The sequence below is a fragment of the Hordeum vulgare genome, chromosome 5H, assembly GCF_904849725.1.
Source record: "Hordeum vulgare subsp. vulgare chromosome 5H, MorexV3_pseudomolecules_assembly, whole genome shotgun sequence".
In the NCBI taxonomy this organism is placed as follows: Eukaryota; Viridiplantae; Streptophyta; class Magnoliopsida; order Poales; family Poaceae; genus Hordeum; species Hordeum vulgare.
Window position 1 is genome coordinate 513721371 of NC_058522.1, and position 22772 is coordinate 513744142.

At 45.9% G+C, this 22772-nt stretch overlaps 1 protein-coding gene across 1 annotated transcript; it reads right to left on the reverse strand.

The window, feature by feature from the left end:
• Positions 1-18524: 18524 nt before the first annotated feature.
• LOC123451935 (signal peptidase complex subunit 3B-like) lies at positions 18525-22302 on the reverse strand. Its single transcript, XM_045128499.1, has 6 exons — positions 22047-22302; positions 21865-21912; positions 21702-21764; positions 21160-21213; positions 19069-19155; positions 18525-18887 (listed from the first exon to the last, which is right to left on the reverse strand). Exons 1-6 carry the CDS (start codon positions 22170-22172, stop codon positions 18762-18764), a joined length of 504 nt encoding a protein of 167 aa, XP_044984434.1. The 5' UTR covers positions 22173-22302; the 3' UTR covers positions 18525-18761.
• Between the last annotated feature and the right edge of the window lie 470 nt (positions 22303-22772).

A 22772-nucleotide genomic window follows, 5' to 3' on the forward strand; every position in this document is an offset into this window, starting at 1 on the left:
TGCGAACGTTAGAATCTATCACACCCGATCATCATGTGGTGCTTTGAGACAACGATCCTTCACAACGGTGCACACTTAGGGGAATACGTTCTCGAAATTTTATGAGGGATCATCTTATTATGCTACCGTCGTTCTAACCAATAAGATGAAAAACATGATAAACATCACATGCAATCATATAGTGACATGATATGGCCATTATCATCTTTGCTCCTTCGATCTCCATCTTCGGGCATCGCATGATCATCATTGTCACCGGCATGACACCATGATCTCCATTATCGTGTCTCCTTGAAGTCGTCATGCCAACTACTACTACTACTACTATAGCTAATCGTTAGCAATGAAGTAAAAGTAGTAACACATGGTGTTGCATCTCATACAACAAATTAAGACAACTCCTATGGCTCCTGTCGGTTGTCATACTCATCGACATGCAAGTCGTGAATCCTATTACAAGAACATGATCATCTCATACATCACACATGTAACATCACAACCTTTGGCCATATCACATCACATGTCAAACCCTGCAAAAACAAGTTAGACGTCCTCTAATTGTTGTTGCAAGTTTTACGTGGCTGATTTGGGTTTCTAGCAAGAACGCCTTCTTACCTACGTGACAGCCACAACGATGATATGTCCAAGCTATTTACCCTTCATAAGGACCCTTTTCATCAAATCCAATCCGACTAGAGTGGGAGAGACAGACACCCGCTAGCCACCTTATGCACCTAGTGCATGTTAGTCGGTGGAACCTGTCTCACGTAAGCGTACGTGTAAGGTCGGTCCGGGCCGTTGCATCCCACAATAGCGCAAAAAAAGAATAAGACTAGTAGCGGCAAGCAATTGACAAAATCAGCGCCCACAACCCTTTTGTATTCTACTCGTGCATAGAATCTACGCATAGAAAAACTGGCTCGGATGCCACTGTTGGGTAACGTAGCAAAAATCAAAAAAATTCCTACGCCATATTCAGATCTTCCTATGGAGAGACCAGCAACGAGAGAGGGGTGAGTGGATCTTCGTATCTCTGAAGATCGTTAAGCGGAAGCGTTGCTAGAACATGGTTGATGGAGTCGTACTCGCGACGATTCAGATCGCTGTGTGATTCCGATCTAGTGCCGAACCACGGCACCTCCGCGTTCAACACACGTGCAGCCCGGTGATGTCTCCCGCACCTTGATCCAGCAAGGAGGAGGGAGAGGTTGGGGAAGATCTCCGGCAGCATGACGGCGTGGTCGCGATGGAGAGACGAGGTCTCCCGGCAGGGCTTCGCCAAGCACTGTGGGGGAGGAGGAAGAAGACCAGGGTTGTGCCGAGAGAGAGATGGAATTTCGTGTCTCCAATGGCCAAAAACCCTGATATATATAGGGGGAAGGGAGGGTGGCGCCCCCCCTTGGGGTTCCCACCCCTAAGGGGTGCGGCAGCCCTAGATGAGGGGAGGGGGTGGCGGCCAGGAGGGGAGGAGGGGGTGGCGCACCCCCTAGTGGGCCTTAGGCCCACCTGCGCTAGGGTTCCCCCCCCCCCTTCCCCCTCTTAGGCGCCATGGGCTGGGTGTGGGGGGTGCACCAGGCCACCCAAGGGCTGGTTCCCTCTCACACTTGGACCATGTAGCCTCCTGGGGCTGGTGGCCTCTCCCTGTGGGCCTCCGAAACCCTTCCGGTGGTCCGGGCACTTTGCCGGTGGTGCCCGAAACATTTCCGGCGTCCAAACCCATCCATTCTATATATCAATCTTTACCTCCGAACTATTCCGAAGCTCCTCGTGACGTCCGGGATCTCATACGGGACTCCGAACAACCTTCGGTAACCTCGTATAACAATTCCCTATAACCCTAGCATCATCGAACCTTAAGTGTGTAGACCCTACGGGTTCGGGAGGCATGCAGACATGACCGAGACACCTCTTCGGCCAATAACCATCAGCGGGGTCTGGATACCCATGGTGGCTCCCACATGTTCCATGATGATCTCATCGGATGAACCACGATGTCAAGGATTCAATCAATCCCCTATCCATTTCCCTTTGTCTGTCGGTATAGAACTTGCCCGAGATTCGATCGTCGGTATACCTATACCTTGTTCAATCTCGTTACTCGTAAGTCTCTTTACTCGTTCCGTAGCACATCATCCCATGACTAACCACTTATTCACACTGAGCTCATTATGATGATGTTCTACCGAGTGTGCCCAGAGATACCTCTCCGTCACACGGAGTGACAAATCCCGATCTCGATTCGTACCAACCCAACAGACACTTTCGGAGATACCCGTAGTGCACCTTTATAGTCACCCAGTTACGTTCTGACGTTTGATACACCCAAAGCACTCCTACGGTATCCGGGAGTTGCACAATCCCACGGTCGAAGGAAAAGACACTTGACATTAGAAAAGCTTTAGCATCTGAACAACACGATCTAGTGATATGCTTAGGATTGGGTCTTGTCCATCACATCATTCTCCCAATGATGTGATCCTGTTATCAATGACATCCAATATCCATGATCGGGAAACCATGATCATCTATTGATCAACAAGCTAGCCAACTACAGGCTTGCTAGGGACACATTGTGATCTATTTATTCACACATGTATTACTCTTTCCTGTTAATACAATTATAGCATGAACAATAGACGGTTATCATGAACAAGGAAAGGTGATAATAACCATTTTATTATTGCCTCTAGGGCATATTTCCAACAGCTAGGGTTATAGATAATTGTTGTACGAGGTTACCGAAGGTTGTTCGGAGTCCCGGATGAGATCCTAGAGGTCACGAGGAGCTCCGGAATGGTTCGGAGGTAAAGATTGATATATAGGATGGATGGGTTTGGACGCCGGAAATGTTTCGGGCACCACCGGCAATGTGTCGGGACCATCGGAAGGGTTCCGGGGGCCCACCGGGAGGGGCCACCAGCCCCGGGAGGCTACATGGGCCAAGTGTGAGAGGGAACCAGCCCCTAGGTGGGCTGGTGCGCCCCCCCCCCCACACACCCAGCCCAGGCGCACTAGAGACGGAAGAGGGGAAACCCTAGCGCTGGTGGGCCAAGGCCCACCTAGGGGTGCACCACCCCCTCTCCTCCCCTGGCCGCCGGCCAGCCCCTCCCATCTAGGGCTACCGCACCCTTTGGGGGTGGGAACCCTAAAGGGTGCGCCCCCTCCCCTTTCCCTATATATAGTGGAGGTTTTGGCCATTGGAGATACGCAATTCTCTCTCTCTCGGCGCGTCCCTGCTTCTCCTCTCCCTCCTCTCCCATGGTGCTTGGCGAAGCCCTGTCGGGAGACCTCATAGCTCCATCGCCACCACGCCGTCGTGCTGCCGGAGCTCTTCGCCAACCTCTCCCTCCTCCTTGCTGGATCAAGGTGCACGAGACGTCATCGGGCTGCATGTGTGTTGAACGCGGAGGTGCCGTGATTCGGCACTAGATCGGAATCACACCGCGATCTGAATCGCAACGAGTACGATTCATCAACCGCGTTCTAGCAACGCTCCCGCTTAGCGATCTTCAAAGGTATGAAGATGTTGTCACCCCTCTCTCGTTGCTGGTTTCTCCATAGGAAGATCTATGTATGGCGTAGGAAAATTTTGAATTTTTGCTACGTAACCCAACAGAAGGAGGAGCCTGAATCCTCTTCCTCTTGACACCTGCGGCCTTGGTGACCTCCTCTCTTTCCGGGATGGAGTGAGAGGATGAAGGAGCGTGAGCCTTCGCGGCGGGGGCTGTCGGATTTCCTCCCGGCACGACCACGTTGCTCTGCCGCTTGCGGGCAGGCGCGGCGCTAGCTTGAACGACGACGGGGCCAACATGGCTGGCAACGGCGGGGCCAACATGGCCGGCGACGAGATCCGTCCGAGGGGAAGGAGCGTGCACGACCTCGACGGTGACGGGGGGCAGCAAGGAGGCGTCCATGGCGGCGAGGGACGGCCTTGAAGGATGCACCGGAGCATGCGGTGGCGAGGCAATGGTGGCGGCGGGTGGGGGGAGCGGGAAAGGCCGCGCGGAAATATCCCTCCCGCCAAATCTTGCTGTGGATAGAGGCTGAGCTCGGGTCGGCCTCCCGGCCCGTGAAACTAGAGGCTGGGGGGAAGTTTTGCCGCGCCCCGCAAAAATATTTTCGGACCAGGACGGGATGCGGGGTCTGATCGGACAGGTTTTTTCGCCCCGACCTGCACTTTGACGATTATTTTACGGGTCAGAGCGGGATGCGGGGTCTGCTAGAGTTGCTCTAAGGGGTGCTTGGATCTTTTGGTCAAGGCGCATGTCCTGTCCCAAGAGCTCATCCATGCAACGAGGCACGGGAAAAAAATCAAAGACGCTGTCTCGTCATTGGTTTGAAATGGTAGCAATCCTACAAAATCCTGGAAAATGTACTAGCATTCAGTTGTAAAACATAACAAGTCGGGATCATACTGCGAAACTGCAATTCGAATATAATCCTCATACAACGAGGAAGTCAACGGGAAAAGAGGACCAGTTCCTTCTGATGACGAAAAGACAAAGCCAATACTCACGGTTTTGTTTTGTTTATACAAATATAAAAAAAGGCGCATGCAATATCGTCGTATCACGTTTATATTGCTTTGAAGTTCCCGTGGCATTCATCGGAAGAAGTTCTCATGGCATGATAGGTTTCTTTAGTTACGCGTCAATTTTGAGGAGAGAAAACAAAACATAGGTATATCTTATGTTCGAACGAACGACCGTGTGCATTTGTTTCCAGCGCACAAGGATCACGTACGGCCGGGGCGCTCACCTTCCTCTCTTGAGCTTGAAAAGTATACGGCTGCTATACACACAATAAAGAAAAAAGACAGTGGATATATTTAGACACGCTCATTTCTTTAGTCCGACGTGTATATATATATGTTCATTTATTTTATTTTCTTTAATACAATACATACGTAGATGTTCATACATACACACATACCCTCCCCTATCAACTCCATTTGGCACTCCCAGGATTCGCGTGCGGGTAATGCTTACCCAAACCCTAACATGTCCCAATTTTTCTTGCCCAAACTCATATCCATACCCGCATCCCGGATTTCATATCTTTTCCATACCCGTATACGGACGGGTGTGGGCAATACCTGCGGGTAACCCATACCCGTGTTGGTTACGTTCAAATAAAATTCTACCATGTATTTTCAGCTATGATTTGTACGAATTTAGGTGATGAAATGTGAGAAATTTGAATGTAGAGAAGCAAATTTAACGGGCGACCAGTCATTTTCTGTGGACGCGTCTTCGCGGATGTTTAAAAGATCGAATTTGCAAAGTCAAGAAAGGGTTCCATGCATGCATTGGCGGCGTCGTTGCTGGTGGAATCCGCGCTTGCGCTTATTTTGGGTTCTCCTCGGCTAAACTGGTCAAGTCGCATGCAGGAACATGTGAGGTCGATCGAGTCGAGACTAATGCGTTGGTCCTGCATGTTTTCACTGACGGGGTATTAAACTGGGAGTGCGAGATCCTTCCTTTCCGGGAACTTGCGGGCCATTGCTTTTTGGAATCGATGTTGACGAACATTTCCTTCAACGAGGAGGTCCTAAGCTGCCTAGCTGGTAATTGGTCGATGCATCAATGTTTTATGGATCCGTATTTTAACGATTATTTTATGGGTCGGAGCATTATATAGGTCTGTTAAAGATGCTCTTACAACATCACACATATGATATCAATGAAATGTTTTTTGTTATTTAGACTTTAAAATATATTATCTCTTAAATAAAAAAATTAATTAAAAATCCGTTTTTATTATTAAATCCATCTCAATGAGAACTTCAAAACTATATCCCAGATTGATATGTTTTGACGACTTTTTTTAGGCCAAAAGTTGCCATGATGTTTACACTAAAGTAGCCATAATGTTTATAATTAAGTTGCCACGACATGTTTTATCTAGTTTTTTCTTCTAGATTTGAAACGATCATTGTATTTCAACTAATTTTCACGGCATTTTTTATTAATTGACATGGCGAATTTTAGTTATTAACCACGGTAAATTTAATTCATGGATCATGATATTTTTGTAGTAATTCATCATGACAAATTGGGTTTATAGATCATGGCAATTTAAATATTTTGACCATGACAATTCTAGTATTTTGAATATGAAAAATATTTTTCGTATGACCCATGGCAAATTTAAGTGCATGTACCATTGGAAATTTCAGTAATTGCCATGTCAATTTTATTTTATGATTCGTGGCAAATTTAAGCCATTGAGCATGCATTTTTAAAATAATTGATGACATATTTCTTTTTTAGTTATGAACCATGTCAAAATGATTTCATGGATCATGTCAAATTTTAGTAATTCATCATGACAAGTTTATTTTCCAAATTATTTTTTATAACATGTCAAAATTTACTTTAAACATTGAAGAAAAAATAGTTGAAATATATCATGCATGACAACTTTAATGTAATCATGATAGCAATTTATGTGAATAGACATGACTACTTTTAACCCTCAGAAAAATCATCGAAAAATATCGATATGCGATCTAGTTTCGAAGACTCATCGCTATGAATTCAGTGGTGAAAACGTTTTTTCAATCAATTTATTTATTTATTTAAGAGATGGTCCAATCTGTAACGATGGAGGGTATGATCGAGTATTGCTCTCATCACATGTGTGATGGTTATCGGGGTCGACAAGAAAGGGTTCCATGCATGCATTGGCGGCGTTGTTAGGGCATCTCCAATGGTTGTAAGATAGTTGTTGGTAATTTTGACACATATGATTTTTGATGATGTGTCATTGCAATAAATGAGGAAAGAGAACAAGATTGTATGTAAATTAACCAACACCCTTGCACAAGCTCCAATGTAGAATGAGAGAGCACCTTATTTATTATCTCACATCTTATTGGACAAACTAGATACAATCCATTGAAGTAGTTGTATGTTAAGATGTTGGCTGATGACATGGCATATTTTACCAACAAGCTAACCAACAAACTGTTGGAGATGCCCTTAGTGATGGAATCCGACCCCCCGCGCGCGCGTGTATTTTGGGTTCTCCTCGGCTACACGTGAGGTCGATCCTGTCGAGACTAACGCGTTGGTCCTGCATGTTTTCACAGACGGGGCATTAAACTGGGATTGCGAGGTCCTTCCTTTCCGGGAAACCTGCGCGCCACTCCCTTTTGGAATCGATGTTGACAGCATTTCCTTCAACGAGGAGGACCTAGCAGCTAGCTGGTGATTGGTCGACGCACCTACGTTTCACGTCACTGTCGCCCTGCACGGTCGGTCCACCTGTGCTTTACTTTTTTTGCGGGTGCACCTGTGCTTTACTTGAATCAGTTGATTGTTCAACGACGATGACCGGCCGGAGCGAAGATGACATCGATGATCTTGCATTTCCACGTCCAATTTTGCTAACGGCGAGAGACGACCGGCGCCGCCAGGTCGTCCACGCAGAGTCCGTCTTCAACCGAGTCTAGAGTTCAAACCGCCGATACGATCATGTGTTTCGTCGTTCAAACATGCATCGATCCTGGGCCTTGGCCAAAGTAATTAACTATGTAGATGATGCATGTACTCGTGATTTTCGTTGTATTATATAGTTTGTCTTTAACTACTTTTTTGTGAGAAAAGAATCATTGCTTAATCATGATGATCACAATCGTTTGGAGACAGCACATGAATTTGGTGAAGGAACAGACCTCAACCAAACAGCAGTACGAGTAGAATTATGCCCCATTTGAGCTTATGCTATACTCCCTCCGTCCACGAATAAGTGTATATTTAGCTTTAAAATTTATTCATAAAAAAAGTGTATATCTATCTTCTCAGTGCACTATAAAGTAGAAAAAAAATGTTTCTCATTCATCACACAGTAATCAAGACCAATAACATTTAACACATGGTCTCCTTACTTTCTATATGCGCTTAGCTCATTGGATGTGGAGTAATTAAAAACGAGAGAGATGATAGCTTGCATCTTTTCAATGCAGTTTTTTTACTTCACTCTATAATCTGTCTTAAAATTTCTATATGCACACTTATTCGCGGAGGGAGGGAGTATGCGAGAGCGACGTAGGAGTATCACGGATATGCATGGCGTGCTCCCTGTCCATGGGCGCTTGATATATCTCCTCAACCAAGTCTTCTTTAACTTTAATAACCAAACTATAGGGCCAAACGTTCCAGGACGCTGCGTCGCCGTACGTCCGTTGCCGCTGCCATTTGCTTCGACGACGGCCTCTTCCAGGGCCGGGGTGGTGGCGGTGTGATTCGCCGGCCGTGTCACCTCCGCTCAGCTGGTCAAGCGCACGCAGGAACACGTGCAGTCCTCGCTCGATAGCTTAATGCGCCGGTCGGGTCTTTCGCTCCTCCATGGTCGGGTCCTGTTCCCTCTCCTTTCGCCCAATCATCAAACTCGGAGAGAAGAGGAGGAGGAGATTTGTTCCTTCCGGGAACCTGCCGGCGCTGTGTTGGATGTGTTCTGTGTTGACAAGTTTTCGTTGAACGTGGAGGACCTAGCTGGGGAATGGTAATAGACCAATCGGCGGATGCACCTGCGTTGCGTTGCGTCCCTCTCACCCCATCCGCGGTTCGTCCACCTGTGTTTTACCTGAATTAGTAATTGATTCAACGGCGACCGGCCGGCCGGCAGGGGCAGATGATGATGATGGGTCATTGTCCACGTCCGATCTTGCTGACGGCGAGAGACGACCGCTGTGCATGCAGATGCAGATCTAGACTACTGTCTCGATCGAGCCTACAATCCGAATTGCCCTTGACAATGACGTGATTCGTTGTCTAGACATGCATGCATCCTGGGCCAAGCATGGGCACCACATCCTGGAGTAGTACGTTGCGTACGTGCGTGTAGGATCCCATGCCCCTGGCTTGTTTAGCGGTAGTTTAGGGCTAGCGTACTGCTTAGGTTTTCAGCCGGCCATGGCGTCTACTCCGGTGGTGGCTGTGATGGCATGGCAGTGAATGGATTTTCTCTGGATTCCTCTTCGATCGGCGTGCTCCTCTTTGTCGTCGGGTGTGGATTTGGTTGGGCTGGTGGTCAAGCCTGGTTGGTGTATCGGCGACAACAACTCGGTGGAGGCCCTATGTGGTTCGATCCCGTCGCCGTGATTGTGTTTGCTCCAGAGCCATGGTGGGGATTGGAGGCCTCATTCCTGATGCAGCGGGGTCGCCGACGTTATCTCCTTCAGGAATGACGACGGCGACATCTGGAAGACAATCGGTTCGGCGCCAGAAAGGCGGGTGCATGGTAGTGGCTTCGGGTCTTCTCTCCAATATCCTTAGACGAGTGCAGCGAAGCCATGGATAGAAGAGCGCATGGATGATCCCGGTCGACGATCCGCGAGGTCTCAGGCCGCACGTCGGCTTGCTTCATCGACTCACAACACATCATTGTCTGTTATGGCGTTTATATTCTAATATCATGGGCAAGTTGGCACCTCCCCACTGTCCGATGAAGCTTTTGTGATGACAGCAAAGCATACGGCGGCGACATCTCGTTTTTTGCTTTTAGGATCCCAAGTGTTTCTTTGTTGTTTTTGCGTGGATTTCTTCTTGCAAAGTGTTGTACCGTGTGTGCTCTGGATGCCTCTTGATTGTGGCTGCATGTGGTTTTGTAATATTGCTTATGAATGAATGACCCATGATATGCCTAAAAAAATCGTGTATCTCACGTGCATTTTGTAAGGCAATCATTTCTCATATGCATGTAAAACTGAGAATAGTTTCGTACTTGAACCATTTCTGAACCATACTCATACATTTATCTCTCAAAACCATACTTAAACCATACCCATTTGATGTCATTTTCAGCCCAACCAAAACTAAACCCATTATTTTTTCCACCCAAACCAACTTAAACCCGATACATAACCGTGGGTTTAAAACCAATACATAACTATGGGTTTGCTTTAATATACATATAATTGCATAAATTGACAAGTTAAGAAGCAAATGAGATAGAAAAGGCATAAGTGCATCTACAACAGTTTGAGAATAAAGTTATCCTTGAGATACAGTCAACACACAGAAAAAGGCAAAAAAAAAATGCCAACGTATGAATAGCTCACTAACAAGTGTATTAAAACAAAATTACTTAGCTAAAGCACAAGCAAACACTTCCGATTTTCATGTGGTATTTCTTCATAATACATAATTACATAGTGCATTACAACATGCATGCGGATCAAAGATATTCGTTCTCGGTCATCGTTGGTTATTGCACATAACCAATGCCTAGAAACCGGTTTGGACCCCTAGTTTATAACCGTTTATAACCAAACTGTTTAAGCACATAACCAACTATACCCAAACTGACTTCTTCACATACCCAAACCAAAACGAAATTCAAAAAAGTTTACGAATGTTAAAAAAAATACATACACTTGAAAAAGGTTCGTTAATTTGAAACAAAAATCATCAAATTTGCAAAAAAATCACTGATTTCAAAACAATGTTCGTCAATTCTGGAAAAAAAAACTTTCCATCAAATTTTGAAAAATATCACCGGTTTTAAAAAATCAGCAATTTTGAGAAAAAAATGATTCCATCGAATTTGGAAAAAGTTCATCAAATTTAAGAAAAGTTCATCGACTTCATCAATTTTGAAATAAATTCACCAAATTCTGTAAAAAATAAAAAAAAATAGAAAATTTTCATTTAAAAAAAATCACTGATTTCAGAAAAGTTTATGAAATTTAAGTAAAGAAAAAAAAATAGCTAAACGGGGCGGCCCAGCTTGGATTGCTTCCGGCACTCGTTTGCAAAATGTACAGTAACAAGCACCAGAAGCACCAAATAGGATATGCCACATGCATTCCCTTACATACGGCGGGCGCAGCATGTGCTTTGGGTTAGCGTTTTATTAAATTCTAGTGGTTGAGGCGCCATCCGGTGGCGCCGGTTCAGAGGAACTTTTGCGCAAGTTGCCATTTAAAAAATATGTGGTCCTCGCCTCTATCTAAAAATGCATCTTAGAATAACAAAAAGAAAAATAAAAGAAAAAGGAAAAATATACCACCGTAGCCTACCGGGGAGCGCCACTTTGCATACCCTTCATTTTAAAAAATGCGTGAGTTTCTGACCATCATCTAAAAATACATTTTAAAAATATCCTCACATCTATCTAAAAAATATTTCAAAAAGCTTTCTCACCGCGGCCAACCAACTTATGCCACGTGGTAGCTGGTTGGCTGCCAATATGGCGATGCTTAGTGTGTTTGATGGGCCAGATACTAAGGGGTACTTACTATTTCTGATGGACCGGGAGCGATGAGATGGATTCGGTCGGTCGGGCGTGGAGTGTATTTTTTGGGTGTCTCATGGGCTAGGGTGCATACTCTTTTACTTTGTCTAAAATAACTTACTCTTTTATTTTTGTATAAACAACTAGATTCTAGAGGTATGCACTTAGCCAATCTGAGGGCAACTAACTTGGGATTATCATTTCTTGGAACCTCCAGATATCACTTTTGATGCTCTTAGAGTGCCAAGTGGTGTGTCCAGCCGCTGTCACTTCTTTTGTGACGGGCGCTCAATCTGTATTTTCTTTTTGTACGCGTTTTTGGGTTTAATATGTTTGTTTGGCTCTCCGGTTATTTTACGGCGAAACAAATTGTGCTTCCACAAGAAGCACAATTGCACTTTCCGAAAAGGAAAAAAAATATGTTTCATGAGAAAAGTACAAATGTGCATTTCGGAAAGCAAAAAGGAATGCTTCCACAAGATTGATTTTCGTGCAGGCCCAGACTTGCTTTCGCGAGCAGCATAACTGTGCTTCTCCGAAAGGGGAAAAAATGCTTTTGTGAGAAGCACAGATTTTCTTCCTGCATAGATTGGCTTATGTGAGAAGCACAACTATGCTTATCAGAAAGGAAGAAAAAGTGTGCTTCCATGATAAGCACATATTTGCTTCTGTGAGAAACACAACTATGCTTATAAAAAAAGTGCTTCCACAAGAAGCACAAGTTTACTTCTGGTGGAGACGTGGATTTACATCCGCGAGAAGCACAATTGTTGTTATAAAAAATGTGCTCATATGGTGTTCCATACAATGGCACACTTCTCATCAGTGGCACAGTGTGGTGGCCGGCGATTATTTTAGGTAGTGCAGACTCTAAAGCATAAAATAACCAATGTAAAATAAAAATATTGATATATATTTGATATTGCATGTTGATCCTGTGTTTTATAATGAGTTCAAACCAACGTGGACGAGGCCATATTTTGTTTTCTCCCTCAAGTGTGGATTACTTCGGTACTCCTAGTTCTTGTGGAAATGAAAGCAATCCTAGAAAATATGCATTCGATTGTAAGTTGTACAAGTCAGGGTCATACTATGAAATATAACTTTGATTCGATCTTTTATAACGAGGAACTTAGCGGGAAAAGAGGTGCGAATTCCCAACCAACTTGTGATGAGGAAAAGACAAAGCATGTGCTCAGGGTTTGTTTTGTTTCATGAATAAAAAGTTGCATACGGTATCAATATCTTGTCATTGGTCGAAAGGAAAGCAGCCCTAGAAAGGACGCACTCGGTTGCAAGTCGTAACAAGTCGGGATCGCATTGCGAAATTGCGATTGGAATCTGATCTTTATACAACTAGGAACACAGCGGGAAACTTGAGTGAATTCCCAACGAATTTCTGATGAAGGAAAGACAAAGCCGGTACTCACGGGTTGTTTTGTTTATGAATAATAAAAAAGGTGCATACCATATCATAGCACGTTTATATTGCTTTGAAGTTCCCGTGACATTCCTCCCCTGAAGAAGTCCCCGTGCCAATGATAGGTTTCTTTAGTTGTAGGTGTCTTTAGTCAATGTTGTTGTTGAAGAAAACGAACACAAGTAGTGTCTCGTCTTGGACCGTATGACCGCGTGTATTTGTTTCCCGTGCACATGGATCACGTACGGCCGGGGCGCTCAGCTTCCCATCCCATCCTCTCCAGCATGAAAAGTACACGCACAATAAAGGAAAATAGTATAAAATAGATATATCCTGGCTAAAGTGGTAAACACGCACACAAACAAATAGAGCATACATGCTCATTTTTGCAATTCTGACACATTCCCGTTCATTCTTAAACAAGCCAGCCCCGTGCTCGCAGCCTGCAGGAGACGGTAGATGCAATCATCAACGAAATCGGCGCCTTACAAGCCAAGGGTGTAGCTAGCTATAAGAGCATCTAGCCGTTACTTGTAAATTCGTCTCCTTAAACGTTCAAGGAAGCGTCCGAGCATGTCCGCGGGCATTGATCGGACGCGTCTCATATTTCTTACTCCATATTCATGTATCTCATATCCAACGTCCTATATTCGTACTACAAATGCAACATTAAGTTACTCTACGTGATCAAACATCGGACAACAAAATCGAAAACAAAGGAACACAAGATTGACGGCAAACAGACATCAATCATCACCCAAAAGATCATCTTAGTTCACCGGACATAGTTCTTAAATTACTATACTACAACTAAAACGATATAAACAATGCAGAGGGGGCGGGGGAGGGGGGCAGATCACAACTTCCTCGCTGGACCTTTGCCCTTTGGATCATCGGCGCAATTGTAGTCGTCCGCGGCTGGCGAAGGGTCTCCGTCGTCGGTGGAGAGGCGTCATTGTCGTCGTGGTCGGAGTCGGAGTCGAAGATGACAATGAGGCCCTTCGTTCGTCGGACCACCATGTCATGCTCCCCCTTCAACCTCGCGAGTCGGGCCTTCTCCTCCGCTGCCTCCCTCGCCTCATGCTCCGACCGCTCAATAGCTAGCCGGAGTGCCTTGGCATTCTTTTGTCGGAGACGGCAAGCGTCCGTCTCCACCACCGTGAGCGATCAGCGGTACACCCATGCGAGGAGACGTTCGTCCTTGTGAGGCTCAACCGACATCCCATGGCGGCGGCGCACGGACTGCTCCGTTTCCCTCTCCCTTGCCCGCTGCCTCTCACAGCGGTCGGCGCGTGCCTCCGATTCCGAAGTGTGCGTGCGGGTTGGCGGCACGGGCACTAGGACCGAACGTTGCCCGTGTGGAGGAGCGGACGGCGAGGGAAGGACTAAGCGTGGGGCAGGTGTGGACTACACCGTCTTGCCGGAGCTGCTCGTCGGTCGGGAGGATCCAACTCCGGCATGTGCGCTCTGCCGGCGCCGGAGCTGCAGATTAGCTCCAGATTCGGAGCTACCGTCGATGTCCACCTTGGATCGCTCCAAGGCGATGCGGAGGGCCAACTCCTCGTCGTAGTCTACGTCGAAGCTGTCGGAGCCGGAGCGGATGCCGGAACTCGATATTGGAGTCGATGAGATCAGACTCGGAGAGGGAGAGGAGGGGGCGGAGGGTGAGAGAGTGAGCTAGGGTTCGAAGCGAGGCGCCCGGAATGGAATTTTTCTGGGATAGTGGTGGGGTCAATGGTGGGCCGGGCTGTCAGGTGGACGCGCCCGTGCATAACCTGACCGCCTCATATCCGTTGTATTTTAGGCCGGATATGAGGAGTACTGGTCAGTCCGGGCGTTTTAGACGGGTTTAAAAGGTCCGATTGGATTGCGTTTTTGTCATCGGTCAGCCCTTTTGTAGATGCTCATAGGCAAGTCATCCATTCTGTTCAACGAACTCTCTCTTTGTTCTTTTTTTTTGCTGGAAAACTCTCATCGTGTTTTTGACCGATGGCTTCAAGCGTTCAACTCAATGTAGAGACAAGTACGTACGTGAGTGTCGATCCGGAGGCACGAAACACATGGGAAAAACATCACATCCTCATTAAAATACGCTCACAAACTAATGAAAATAAACCACATGCTCATTTATGCAAATGCAGCACGGTTTTCGTTCGTTTTGTGAAGGAGGGAACACCCGGTGCAGCCGTGCAGGCATGCATGTGTTTTTAACGATTTTCAACTGTCCAATAAGTTGTGAAAGCGTTCAACTTAACGTGCACGAGACGAGACCGACCGAGTGTATCAACTTTTGCACTCACCTGAACTGAAGGAAGGACGGAATTCCTCGGACGGCCGTGAACGAAAATGATGCAAAAGGTTGGTGGCCACTACCCAAACGGTTTAAGGCCGTGCATGAATTGAAGTTGACCGTGCAGCCTCCCGTACACGCCGTCGACGCAAATCAATTTATAATTGGATGATTAAAGAGACATTGTTATTGTAGCAGGGTTCAAGTCTTGATACTTGCATTATTACGTTATCAGTAGAAGAAGACATTTTCGTCAATAACAAGTAGTCTACGATTTTAATAAAACTGAATATATGCACATGTATATAAACACTTGCGTTTGTATGTGTTAAAACAAAATAAGCGTCGTCGACTCGACGAGGGCCATGGTCAGGGGTGGAGGACCTGATAGGGCAGGCCCTGGCGGCTGCCCTACCTTGATTTGGACGGTGCAGGCTGAGGGTAAGGCGACGCATCGGCATGACGATGTTGTTGGTGACGAGTGACCAAAGCTCGTTCTACCTCAACTTTTGTTTGTCCTCCGTCAATGGCCGTGGTTGGTGGAGAACCGGAGTAGAAAGAGTTCCATGCATGGCAGCGTTGGTGGTGGTTTGATTGGAAACCGACCCTGTGTGTTTTGCACTAGACTTGTCAAGTGCATGCATGCAGGAACATATACTCCCTCCGTTCTTGAATATAAATCTTTTAAAAGATTTCACTAGATGACTAGATGACTACATACGAAACAAAATGAATGAATCTACACTCTATAGTACGTCTATATACATCCGTATGTAGTCCTTTAGTAAAATTCATAGAAAGACTTATATTTAAGAACGGAGGAAGTAAGAGCATCCTTGCCAATATGACGCGTCCGCGTATATGGGCCCGGACATGTTTTATTTATTGCTTTTTATATCTGCGTTTTTCATGTATGAATCTTAAAAATCATGCTACTTTCGCCTTTGACATTGTCTCTTCCAGCCTCGCGTTCCGATAAGTAGATGGCTAGTTAGAGTGCCTCGACATTCTTGCAGCAAAGGCGAAGGGCACCTGTCTCCGTCATCATCAATGAGCAACGCAGGACGCCCGCGAGAAGCGCGTCCTCGGATCGACCCACGCGCTCGAGGTCTCACAGTGCGCAGCCAGCGCCTTCCCCCTCTCCCTCGCCCGATGTCGCTCGCGTCGGGCTGCACGCGCTTCGGACTCCGGCATCCTCATGTGCCCCACCCCTGACGCGGGCACGATGACCCAGCGGTGGCCGGGCACCGCTTCAGGAGCTGAAGGTGGTGGAGGTGGGTGACGTACCTGATAAGCAGCGGCTGGAGCTGTGTGCCTCACGGGAAGGGCATCTGACGTCGCCGACGCTTCGTCGGCGTGCGACGGGCCTGAAGGATGCAGAACCACCGTCGCAAGGGCCTCCTTGGTCCTACATCAACCGGTGCAACGCGATGCAGAGGTCCACCTCCTCCACATCGACGTTCAATCCGTTGAAGCTGCTTCCGTCGTCGGCCATCTGATCGAGGGTGGGTTGGAAGTGGAGTGGACTGAGGTTGAGCTTCCGGATGTCTAGGGTTTTTAGATCATGGTATTTAGTGGGTCCGTGGTGGGTCAGGCTGATGTGGCGGTGGGGTCGACTGTGGGACAGGCGGGCGTGCCCGAGCACGTCCCGGCTCCCCATATCCGTCTCATATTTAGGCTGGATATGAGGGGTGCTGTTCAGTCCGGACGTTTGAGGTCTGTGTAGGGTGTTTTTCTGAATCGCTTTTTCCTATTCGGACGTTTAAGACAGATATAAGTGGTTCAGTTGTAGATGCTATAAGGTCAATCCGTAAGACAGATATAAGTGGTTCAGTTGTAGATGCTCTAAGGTTAATCGGTCGAGCTTAACTAATTCATCGGTCTTGCATGCATGGATGTTTGAGGTCGATCCATCACCCTTCTTTTCCGGGAACCTGCGGCCTTCCCTTTTAGGGCTTGTTCGGTTAATCCCCATCACAAAGGGATTGAAGAGGATTGAAGGGGATTGAGGTGAATTTTGACTTATAGGGGATTTAATCCTCCCCAATCCATTCCAATCCCCTTCAAATCCGTTGAAACCGAACAAGGCCTTAGAAGGAATGTTTGACAAGTAGGAGTATGTTTTCCTTGAACGAGGGATAGCATCTACTCCTAGATGTTGATTGGTAATCGGCGCACGTCCCTTCACCTTCGTTTTAGCTAGTAGAACCACTGCTTGAGATAATTACCAATTCAAGTACGACAGGCCGGCCGGATCTGGCAGCAGCAGCAGCTGATGATGATGATGATAATGAGTAGTATTGATAATGAATTGACTGACGATGATCGTGTCCAATTGTGCTAACGCCGAGACACGACCGGCGCCGCTCAGTCAGTCTTGGTTGAGTCTGCAGTCCAAACTGACTGCCTGTTGATGGTGATCATGTGTTTACTTTCGTGTAAACATGGTGCGCCCTGACGTTGGGTCCCTGCTGCTACATATTATACGTACGTACCTCTCGATGACGGTACGTGCTACTCCCTCGGTTACCAAATATAGGTGTTTGTAGAAATTTTACAAAAGACTACATACGAAGCAAAATGAATGAATCTACTTCCTCCGTTCCTAAATGAATGAATGAAGCCCTCTAGTGAAATGTCTAAAAAGACTTATATTTAGGAACGGAGGAAGTACATTCTAAAGTATGTCTATATACATCGATATGTAATTTATACTACCTTTGTAAAAAAAAAATGTTTTTGTATCAATGTTTTAATTATCTATAAATTTCCTCACAGGCTGTTTTAATGTATAGGGTCTGATATATTTCGTCGTCAATCAATGCTTTAATAGAGATTGATGCATCAATCGTCCGTCCGACCACCCGCGTTTACTTGGATTCAAACCATGATCATGATCATCACAGTCAAGTGTTTGTATTTTTCTTTACAATGTATGGATTTTATTGGCAAAAATAAAACATCAAAAGGATGCAGATACAATGGGTGTCCTCTGCATACCTAGAATTCACACAACCAAACATCGACACAGACGCACATAAAAAACACCCAAGCAAAAGCAAAATCATATAAGATCAAAGTTATGCATAGGCAAGAAAAAAAACGATCAAATCCGCAATTGGCAAAACTACAACCGTGTGCCAACGCCAGGAGACGATCAATGCCACCACAAATCAACGACTAGATAACACGCCAGGAGACGATCAATGCCACCACAAATCAACGACTAGATAACACGCCAGGAGACGATCAATGCCACCACAAATCAACGACTAGATAACTCGTGCAGTGACCCTGGCAAGATCATCATCTCCAAGGGCATGGGTTTCTCGACTTTAAGTAGATTCACCGAGAGCAATGGACCTACTTGCTATAGCTTCAGGGAGACAAAAGGGAAGAGTTGGAGAGCCCAGCTTCCAGATCTTGTAAACGACCTCATTATCATTCAGTAAACTCAGCCGAAATTCGAAAGAGAAAAGAAAAGGTCAGGAAGCAGAGCGTACAGCATCTTAACTCTGGAGCAGCTTGGATTGGCATAGAAATCCAACAAGGCTTTGCAAGAACACGAGCAGGGCAGTTGCTAACATCAAAGTTTCGCATTCGACAGTTAACAATACGGATTCGCCTTGCGCATATTCGGCTAACATACAAGCTCATGAGCAAGTTTACATGTCCTGCCCCGCCAAGATTAGAGCAAAAAAGGCCTGGCGCCAGCTACATCATCACTGCCACTACAACCCTTCCTGCGTTTGCACAGCACAGCGGACCATATATAGGGCTAGCAGCTGTTCTTTTAGGGACGGTGGTGGTCTATCTGTACTGCTCGGGTAGCTGGTACCCTGTCATGACAATCTTGTCCGCGAACATCTTGCCCGTCTTGGGCATGATGTGCCAGTGCATCGTCAGGTTGAAGTCCTTGGCCTTCAGGTTGCTCCCCTGCAGAAATGGCATGAAACAGCACAAATCAATCAAAGCAACAGTTTGCGGTGATTATCATCCTTCCCAAGAATGATGCAGAAGACAGCCTGGTCAACACTTTGCGGTGATTATCATCCTTCACATGGCCATATCAGATGATTTGCATCAAATTAACATGTAATCAAGGCAACGTGCTTGCCTGGTCAATGAATCTGTACTTGTTTGTGGTATGGATCAAAAACTTGGCGTGCTCCTTCGCCGGTATGATTCCATCCCAAAGGGAGACCTGTCATATGATTAGATCGAAAGAAATTATGTCCGTTATAATTAGAAGGATGATAACTTGAATTGCACAAGATAACTGATGTATACAAGGAAAACGGATCGATAATATTATAATGCCATCAAATAATGGGTCTTCCACTGCGGTACAAACATATCATGTGTCATGAAAACTACAGAATAATTAGCATAGACCAACGCACTGGAAGTTCAGAAAACCAACAGCAGTGGGGCATATATGATATGGTCAAGCTAACATTCAGTAGACCATGCCAAATCCATATACTTTACTTTTATCATCTGATTTTATACAAGCTTAACACACCTGGCTTTCATAACACACATTTCAATTAATTTGGCTCAACTTCAGCATCTTTGTAGTTCAAAAAGATATGGCTGCTTCAATTTCAGTTAATTGAAATTCCAAATTCCAGAAGCAAATGTCAAATCAGTGGTGCAATCAAAAGCCAATCCAGGCTGAGTTAGGCAGTTTAGCATGCCATGGTAGTAATATAACCGAGTTCTTAAGAACTTATTGCCAGCTGACTAGCAATAACTAGGTTCGGACTGAAATTCCTATTGGACTTGCACAAAAAATATCATTTAGTGTAACCGCACAGCAAGTTAGTTTTGGTTTCCAAAACCATCATATATATATATGCAATGAGTATGTGCCAATTGACTGGAATTGAGGAACTGTGGAGCAACAGAAGCTTTGCGCAATTATTGCAGTTTTGTATTAATCAAATGAGCACAAATACTGGCCTACGGGACCTTATGTGGAACTATATTTATGGTCACTGATATTTAAAAGAAATATCAAGATTTTCAACCAAGCTTCTTTCACCTAGCTTTGGTAGCACACATTTTCAATTGGCTAACTTCAGCACCTAAGCAATTTACAGTTCATACAAATATGGCCGCTTCAACTTTTGGTTTCAACAAAGTTCCGGACTGAAGAAGGAAATGATAAATCAGTGGTAAAATAGAGGCAAGCTGATTATCTTAGTTTATTCCATTTATATTTAGGAGAGTTCAAGTGGTTTCAGGTCATAGCACATTATGGAATATGCAATGGAGCTATTCAGAACAAAGCATCACAATTGATGATAGACATGGATAGAAAAGGTGGTAAGCTCCGGCTGAACCTGATTACTTTTGAAAAAGCTTGGATCAAACCCCAGTGTTAGAGTTCTGGAATAGTTGTAATCGCCACTACCATTACTGGCTAAAGGCTGCTTAGCGGTAACTAGGCTCAAAATCAAACCCCCACCCCCCAACCCCCTCCTCACACAGAGCTATAGTTTGGGTCATTCCTAGTGTACTACAAAACTATTGTAGCCCTGCAGCAAGTTACATTTAGTTTTAAAAACCATCAAATATATATGTATCTTATGCTCCAACTCGCGTTCAAGACAGGACAAGGAATGGAGTTATTCCCATCAGTGCAAGCCATGAGTATGTGTTGACTGAATGTAATGGTGAACAGCAGAAGCTTTGTGCCATAACTACCGAGCTGTTGCAGCTTTGTGTCACATTAATAATGTGAGTACACATATGGCCAACAGAATCATGTGAGGAAACAGTGAAAACAACACAGCATAGTAGTGGTGGGTACGTAAGTAAAATAACTTTGGTTTTATTGTGAGTTGGTATGTTTTAATCAGCAGGACTTACCACTACAAAAATCATGTGGGAAATCAGAAAACAGTGCAAAAAACACAGCATAGTAGTGGTGGCATTGAAGTAAAATATCTTGGTTTTATTGTGGGTTGGTATGTTTTCTTCGGCAGGACTGGCTACTTTCCTAAAGGCACTATAATTCAGGTATAGAATCTTAAAACACAAGTGTCGAGCGTTAAAGGTGAAATACAATACACTGTATGCAGTCTTCTCTCCTTACAGAAGTGGTGTTCAAAATAGTTACCGACATTCATTTTTTTAGAGAATGGATAAAAGCGCTGGTCATATTTGCAATAATACACCACAAATACATCAATAAACTTACTTGGTTCAGGGCATTTTGTGGAGTCTCATACTCAGCTGCCACGAAAACAAAGACCTGAACAGACATCCAAGAGAAGTATCATTAAGCGATTTAGCATATCGGAAGCACAAGAACGATTCTCAAGCTTAGCAGAAACTGGAAGACATGAATGATTCAAACTTCAGTTGCATCGTTGGTAGCATCATAACACTACCCCAGATACTACGGGTCCGAAATATCTTTCTACTTGCCACTGGCACAAGATAATTCTGCGAACCTCAGATACATCCATACATACAGAGATACTACTACAGACGCGGTTACCGACTTGCCTGCCTTTTCACCATGTCAGTGTAGCCAATTTCACCGTGGTCAGTGTCGAACATTCTACCACTACCTTCCCTCGTGTTCTCGCCGGGTAAGAAAGACCTTCTACCTTAACCAAACATCATACTTTCTACAAGAGGCATCACCTCCCACCTCCATTTGGTTCCAGGAGAATGCTATGAATCAGTGAACATTTAGGGGAAATAGAGGGGCAGGGCGCCAGCAGAGGACAATACCTGTTTCGTGTTCCACGTGAAGAGCGACGAAAGGTCGGCGGAGATGTTCAGCGTCATGCTAACCTAAACAGGAACAGATCGTACAGCAAAGTACCGTCAGAATTCGATAACAGGGAATCGTCGGCGTTGAAGGCGGGAGACTGGGTACGCGCGCGGGGGTCACCTCGTCGTTGGCGTTGGCCTCCTTCTGGAACCAGTTGATGTTGAGGATCTGCGCGGTTCGAAACAAGGCAGCACAGATCGCGTGAGCGGGGCAGACGAATCGGGCAGGGCAGAGGACGAACTCAACCAAGACCGAGCGCGGGGCGGGGCGGGGCGGAGGAACAAGGGGAGAGGGGCAGGTACCTTGACGGAGGCGGTGGGGGTGGGGGAGTTGAAGCTGTCGGAGAAGGAGGCGGCCAAGCACATGGCGGCCAGTATCGTCAGGGCGAACGTCGCCACCGCGTTCGCGCGGTGCCCGAAGGAGTGCATCCTCGCTCGCCGGGGCTCGCTGCTGCCTGCCTGTGCTTGCTGCTCCGCGGCGGCGCCGGTGAATCCCGTGCAAAGCTCTCTCTGTTTTTTTTTTCTGTCTACTTTTCGCTGCCTGTTTTGCTCCGATCTTTGGAGAGGAGAGGACGGATGGATGGTGGGTTCCTCGCAGTGGTGCGGCCGGACCCACGCGTCGGTGACGGTGGCGTGTCTGACGTGGCGCGCGCTGATTGGGTGCGGCACGTCACCGGGAGTTACTGACGACGTGATGTGATGGAGTAATGGCTGCGGGTACAAGTGGGCCGGCCCGTCATCCAGCACGGATAAAGTCCATCTCGTTCGTACGGGCCATTATTCGGGCATGTCTGCGCAATTTATTAGCACCCCAGGTCAGGCTGGGCCTTCTAGCGCAAAATCAAATAGGAAAAAAAAAACAAATTCAAATTTCTTGTTTTTTGAGGAAAATAATTCAAATTCGAATTTATTCTGGGGTTGAAGCTTCAAACTAGCTCACAGTACAGCTATGATTACTTATTGTTCTAAAAAAACATCGAGTATGCGTCCAACAACCAAAACCGATGCTCACAAGTGGATCTGACCACT

What these genes read in the sequence shown, in the direction of transcription:
- LOC123451935 (XM_045128499.1), bottom strand. Translation starts at nt 22,172, where the DNA reads ATGCACTCCTTCGGGCACCGCGCGAACGCGGTGGCGACGTTCGCCCTG. An exon ending in CCCCCACCGCCTCCGTCAAG is followed by an intron (nt 21,913 to 22,046) that starts GTACCTGCCCCT and finishes CGAACCGCGCAG; the next exon opens with ATCCTCAACATCAACTGGTT. An exon ending in TCACGTGGAACACGAAACAG is followed by an intron (nt 21,214 to 21,701) that starts GTATTGTCCTCT and finishes ATGTCTGTTCAG; the next exon opens with GTCTTTGTTTTCGTGGCAGC.